A 6986-nucleotide genomic window follows, 5' to 3' on the forward strand; every position below is an offset into this window, starting at 1 on the left:
GTAACTTATCTTTCGAAAATAAGCCAAAATATTCTTAACAATACACTATTCAAGAATGGAAACTTTATGTTGTTAAATGTTCAGTGTTTACTGTTTAGCATGAGCCTTTTACCAATTCAGTAGCTTTGGCAGATTTATATTTTGGATTATAAGTATTTATTACTAGTCAAGGATTACAAAAGTTAACTTTTCTAACATGATATTGAAATATTAGATGGAGTAAGATTGTTGCTTTTGGTTGGTATGGACTTTCTGGCTTCTGCACATGACGGTTTCTTGGCTAAAATGAGTAATTGCATAATCAATTATGCAAAAGCAAAAAGAATTTTGTCCATTGAAACAATGCCACATAACCAGACTTACAGTAGGTACACAGTTGGGTCATGGGTGTTCATATTAATTTCTCCACCGATATGTATTTGGGAATTTCAGTAGTATCAGATGTGCTCAACTGTACCACAAGCGGAGTAAATGCTATCTTTTCTTTTTTAGATTTATTTCCCCTACCTCAAGTAGTCAAGTCCCTCAAATTGTAGCCGCTAGAATGGAAATATGGAATTACCTAGCCTGACTTGACGCTGTAACAACTCAAGATCAACCGTGGATCAGGATTCAGGATGCATTTCTAAGAATGTGACGTGGCGGGCGGCACTTCGTTGAATACAATATTATTCTACATTAAAAACTAGTTCAATTTAGGACCTTTTATTTCAAAAAACACTACACACTCGAAAATTTAGCTCGCTCGACATCATTATAATTTTTAGGTTTTTGGTTTTTTGTATTTAAAAGTTATATGATATATGTCTTATAAGTTATAATGAATCAAAAATTAGTCAAATTTATTAGAAACGTGATGATTTTGAAAAAACTGACAACAAAAAAGTGAAAACCATTTTGTATGATTTATTGTTTTTTGTTTTTAGTTTTAAAAATACATAAGTTCTATATACAACAACAAAAAAAAAAGGCTAAATACAGCATCTAAAATTATCCTTAACTTAATCATGGTTCATTTTAACTTTTTTAATAAAAAAAGTAAAAAGAAATCTCGTATGTAGGGGTGCAGCAGTGCAGCAATGCAGCAAAACACGTTACCATAAGTACTTGTGCACACCCCTAAAAAAAACTGGAAAAAAAAAAACGAACCGGCAAGAAAAACTATATCCAATGAATTTAATAACAAGTCGTTTAGAAAAACTATATCCAGTGGTTAGCAATGGAGGGTGAACACGACTTTACAGTTTTGTAAGATAGGTGATATTTACATTCTTCTTCTCCACCATACCGTTTGATATTTGGATGAACTCTTTTACATAGGAAAAAACGAAATAATGGTTAATATACTTTCCTCCCTTCCGTATCATTAATCTACTAAACTAATTCTTCGTACATCATAGTTGTATATTTGTATCAATTGTACGATCACTATGCTATAACTATTCCCATTCAATGTATGAACGGAATATTACTTGTCATTTTAACTACCAATAGAATATGTGAAACAAGTTCATAATATGTGTATAGCCTTAAAAGATAGTTACTAATATCAAATGGAGTTAGTATCATTGTTGGTGGATGGAGTGGTGTTTTATTGTATAAAAATTATGTTTTTACTCACAAGTTACAACAAAAGGAAACTTTTAGTAAAAGAAAAATTCAAAGGTAGGAGGGAACTAGGTGTCAATGTGTCATACTTTTAAGTGTCACATGTGGGTTAACATTAGAGGTTACTGTATCTGCTCTCTCTGTCTTATGTAACAACTCTATCTCATTCACATTATAAACCCTACTCTGTTCAAAAACTAAGATCATACTTTAGTCTTTAGCTTATCTTTCATTTCTTAGACATGAGAACTCATACTATTAGATCATGGCCACCCTTGTTTATCTTCCTTTATCTGTTAATTTTGTGTGTTATCCACACTTCAGTAGCTGCCCCTGCAACTGAAGCTTCCCAAGCATATGTCTATGCTCTATGCCCAGACATGGCTACAGTTTCTCCTAGTAGTAAATATCAAAGCAACATCAATATCGTTCTATCTTATCTCTCGTCGAACACTAGTCATGTAAACCGTTTTTATAATACAAGTGTTGGCAGAGGATCTGACAAGGTGTACGGCCTGTTTTTCTGCCGTCTTGATATCACTGATGCTGCTTGTAAGAAGTGTGTATCACTAGCATCGCACGAGCTAGGTACTCGTTGCCCGGGAAAGAAAGACTCAACAGTATGGTATTTTGATCAATGTGTTCTTCATTACTCTAACAGGTCTTTTCTTGGTTCCATGCATGATGCTCCTATGATACCAATGTGGAACAGAGAGAATTCTGTTGATATATGGAACGTTACGAGTAATATGACCGGATTTACGCGAGTTTTGCTTGATACTATGTGGCAAGCTACGATCAATGCTACAAGTGGTCGAAGAGAAAGGAAGTTTGCTACAAAAGAAGCTAGATTTGTAGGTAACCTGACAAAATTGAACACCCTTTACACACTAGTTGAGTGTACACCAGATATATCTTTGAATGATTGTAGGCGGTGTCTTAAAATGGTGATCGGGAATACAACAGAGCTTTGCAATGTTAAGGGTGGTTGTACCTTGATGTGTCCTAATTGTAATATGAGGTATGACATATATCCTTTTTATGGAGACGCCGTCAGAAACTCTTCAGGACTAGCCTTTGATCCTCTAAATAATGGTAAGCAACCTTGATTAAACGTTGATAAATTCTTCTTAGTAGAATTGTGATTAATAAGGTTTTATCATACTAGTTAAGCATGAGGTTTTGGATAATATTAGGTACCAAATATGAATCCTAACTCACCTTGTATGTACTTTTTGATTGAATTGGCTTCTGCTTTTTATGAGCCCAAGAGTTTTGTTATGGGTTAGAAAGCATCTTGATTTTGAGCATATAGCACTTCACAGAAGAAATTGGAGGCAGAAAAATATGTGCTGACGACATCAGAGATAAGAAACTTTACTCATGCAGCCGACTCCATCTTGTTGAGATTAAGGCTTTGTCATTGTTGTTGAGTCAAGATCTTGATTTTGGGCTAATCTTGTTCACATTCATTATCCTGAAGTCAACATTGAATAGTGTCAGATCCAATATTTCTCTATTATTGATTGTTCTTCTTTGAGTCGATCATAAAATCAAAAAAATTTGAGTTTTTGCTATGATCATGGGAAAAGAAAACCATAGTATAGGCTTATAGCATAGCTACTATGATGAGAACTCTTTAAACTGTTCTTCGGATAAGTTGGTTGAGGGAAATAGAAGTTTTAACTCTTTTTGTTTTTCTTTCCCTTCTCTAACTACAAATAGGATGGCTTTGATCGATTGCTATATTAGCCAGTTACTTTGACAAGCAATTATTTGTGAACTGTATAAAAAAAAATTATTTTGAACTGAGGCTACTTGTTATCTGTGGTAGAGCTAAGCTTTCTTTTTGGTGTAAATGCCTTTTCTCAGTAACACCAGTTTGTAAATTGTGTGGAACAGAAACTCCGGCGAAAGCTACAAAAAGGCTAACGGGAGTTTTGATAGGCACGATCACTGGAGCAGTTGTAGCATTGACACTTCTTGTTGGAGTTCTGATATTTGTATGCAAGAGAAAGTCGAAGAAAGCACTTACTGGTGAGACCACCCTAAATACCCCTTTTGGGCTAGAATTACGTACTGAATGATTTCATTATTTATAGCTGAGTCAATTCATGTAAATTATTCCTGCAGGCTTTAATGATATTGAAGCTGTGGAGTCCTTGAAATTTGACAGCAGAACTATAATATCCGCAACTAATAATTTTTCGGATGATAGAAAGCTTGGAGAAGGTGGATTTGGTGAAGTATACAGGGTAATGATTGATATACATGTTCATAGAACAATTATTTGCCTGCTATTGCTGTATTTCGGAACATGTGTGAAAGAGTTTTCTATATTCATATTTATCTAGGGGAAGCTAGCAAATGGAGAAGAAGTGGCTGTAAAGAGGCTCTCAAAGTTCTCTAGACAAGGCATTTCTGAGTTTAAGACAGAAGTTCACTTAGTTGCAGAGCTCCAACACAGAAATTTAGTCAAACTTCTCGGATTTTGCCTCGCTACAGAAGAGACATTACTTGTGTACGAATACCTGCCAAATTCAAGTCTTGATCGTTTTCTAACTGGTATGATGTTTACCAGTGAGTTTTTTTAGTCTTATACTACATGTGATGTCTCCCACATTTGTCTACATTGTTTTTTTGTTCAAACTTTACAAACTCTGACAATAAATTTCTTGAATATATAAGAATATAACAATATTGTAGATCTTATTGATGACGAAAGATGTGTATTAGAGACTGTGAAAGTGTATAAACTAATATGGGACCATGGGAGTCAATTTCATGCCAAATACATTTTTCTCTCCCCATGCTACCTTTATGATAATTGATATTGATCGTCAGATGAAAAAAAGTCGGCTTCATTGGATTGGAAAACAAGGTTCAAGATAATATGTGGTATTGCAAGAGGGCTACTTTATCTCCATGAAGATTCTCGGCTCAAGATCATACACCGGGACATGAAAGCTAGTAATGTACTATTAGATCAAGATATGAATCCGAAAATCTCAGATTTCGGTATGGCAAGACTTTTCAAGGCAGATGAAACCCAGAGAAACACTAGCAGAATTGCTGGAACTTTGTGAGTAGTTTGCTGTCTTTATTCCATATTTCTAGGCTTCTAGCTATTAGAGGTATCAAATTTCCACCCTGCCATTTCACTTCAAAAAGCTGATAAGCTGACAGAGTTAATAACATGATGCAGTGGATATATGGCACCAGAATATGTGATTGCTGGCCATTATTCAGCGAAATCAGATGTATATAGTTTTGGGATCTTAGTTCTGGAGATCGTAAGTGGTCAGTTGAACAATTTCTTCAGACTAGATGGAAATGAAGAATCCCTACTTGACCGCGTAAGTTTTTCATTTTCAACTACTACTTTCATCCTCAACTAATAAGCCACATTTAAACCAAGGATGTCTTGGCCTAGTGGTTAACATTGAGGTGCTGTGAACGATAGGCCACAAGTTCGAATCCCCATTTCCCTTCTTTGTACTGCCTTCGTGGCTCATATGCATAAAAAAAAAAGAAGCCGCATTTAACTTAGGGGGTTATTTACTATTCTTGGGCATCTATTGAATATGCTAGTGTTATTTACGAGCTAATGGTAGGAAAAATATGACAGGCATGGAGGCTTTGGGATGAGGGGTATGCTATGAAGTTGGTAGACTCAAGAATGGGAGATGATGCATCATTGGAAGAAGCAGAAAAGTGCATCCACATTGGATTACTATGCATCCAAGAAGATGCTTCTCGAAGACCAAGAATGGCTACAGTAGTAGCTTCACTAAATGGTGATGCTGTCGTTTTGCCACCGCCTACAGCACCTCATTTCTTCGTCTCAGGCACATATTCGGAGATCGATGAGTTCTCTGGGGTAGGCCTCTCTGCCTCTGGTGCCACAGTGTTTACAGGGACATCTAGCAACACAGAGATGGATCCTCGGTAAAGTTTTTATATGACAAACTGCATACAATAGATCTTGTGTATATCAGGTGCATATTATGCAATAAACTAACACACCTATTGCATACTAGTTTTTGTATACTTCATATATAAGAAACTATCATATATGACTACAAATAAGTTTTGGGAACATCGTCTAAACATGGGACAAGTTTGAGATAATGTAGACAAGTTTTTGTGGTAATTAGTAATTACTATAGCAAAAAGAAGTTTTGTATGAGACAGTTTTTCGATAGCTTGTTGTAAGACTATAACAGTTTGTTTGGTAGAAGGAATTTGAAAGGAAAGGAAAAGAAATGGAAGGAAATTTATTACTTTCCAATGTTTGGTTCATTAAAAAAAAAATTAAGTGAAAGGAAATGGGAGGAATTGGAAGGAAAGACTCGTTAATAAAATTTCAGTTTCCTTTCCTCCCAAAAGCGGGGGGATTCGGAAGCAAAGAGAAAATTTATACCAAACATGAGAAATTAAGGTTTTTTTTCCTTTCTCTTCCATTCTTTTCCTTTCTCTTCCCTTCCTTTCTCTTCCTTTTCTTTCCTTTACTAAAAATGAACCAAACACACTCTAAGAGTATTTTCTATTTTAAACAGCGGATTTCATTTTTTTGGTTATCTAAGATTTGAGTTTAATGACCTAAAATTTGTGTGATCCTATTTTACCAGGGAAATATAGTGAATGAGTGTAAGAAATTTGTACTATTATTAGTATGTGATATTGGATATGGAATTATGGATCCAGTAGCGGCCCAGCTTGGCGCAATGGCATGTAAGATAGTTTTTATCTACGACAGGCCCAACTCAATGCCTCTTAGAACTAGCTTCATATGGATCTGTAACTTATGTAAGTCTATGTAGGTTACTGCTTTATTCCTTTTTTTTTTTGTGCGATAGGTTATTGCATATTTGCGTTCTTGTTCACACATTGGTGATAATGATTCTAATTCTAGATTTATTGAGAATTGAGATTAATTAAAAGGAGAAAAGGATGCAAATAGATTTGAATTTTTTCTTTTTTGTATTAGAGAGCAATTAAGCATAATGATTAAAACGGGATTCAATCTGATATCTTGGATACCACTCTATAAAACTTCACCAATTAAGCTACATGACATCCATTGAAAATATTTGAATCTAGGTCTTTGGTCGAAAGATAATGGAACTAACATTGGCAATGGCATGGAGGCACAACCCCACGTCACATACTCGCATCTATTATAATATATATTACAAAATCCTTGAGCCATTAGAAGGTACCACATAGATTTCTAGCCTAAATCGTAGAGCTTAATGAGAGGCCACGTAGGATTGCAAGAAACATAAAGGCTACGAGGGATTGCTCTTTAATCCCTCACGAAATCAACTATTTTCGTGTAAAAATCCGAATAATTGCAATCTCATTGTGATTGGCGT

The 6986-nt window shown here is 35.1% G+C and overlaps 1 protein-coding gene across 1 annotated transcript; it reads left to right on the forward strand.

Annotated features, from left to right (window-relative positions):
- Positions 1-806: 806 nt before the first annotated feature.
- Positions 807-6777, forward strand: LOC104901060 (cysteine-rich receptor-like protein kinase 15). Its single transcript, XM_010688603.4, has 7 exons — positions 807-2703; positions 3511-3645; positions 3742-3863; positions 3963-4173; positions 4453-4690; positions 4814-4964; positions 5237-6777. Exons 1-7 carry the CDS (start codon positions 1851-1853, stop codon positions 5558-5560), a joined length of 2034 nt encoding a protein of 677 aa, XP_010686905.2. The 5' UTR covers positions 807-1850; the 3' UTR covers positions 5561-6777.
- Positions 6778-6986: the final 209 nt, after the last annotated feature.

The sequence above is a fragment of the Beta vulgaris genome, chromosome 8, assembly GCF_026745355.1.
Source record: "Beta vulgaris subsp. vulgaris cultivar EL10 chromosome 8, EL10.2, whole genome shotgun sequence".
Taxonomy (NCBI): Eukaryota; Viridiplantae; Streptophyta; class Magnoliopsida; order Caryophyllales; family Amaranthaceae; genus Beta; species Beta vulgaris.

Bases quoted from the DNA above. Each gene is read 5' to 3' on its own strand.
- LOC104901060 (XM_010688603.4), top strand. From the start codon at position 1,851: ATGAGAACTCATACTATTAGATCATGGCCACCCTTGTTTATCTTCCTT. The intron at 4,174-4,452 runs GTATGATGTTTA...ATTGATCGTCAG, and splicing joins TCTTGATCGTTTTCTAACTG to ATGAAAAAAAGTCGGCTTCA. The intron at 4,965-5,236 runs GTAAGTTTTTCA...AAAATATGACAG, and splicing joins AAGAATCCCTACTTGACCGC to GCATGGAGGCTTTGGGATGA.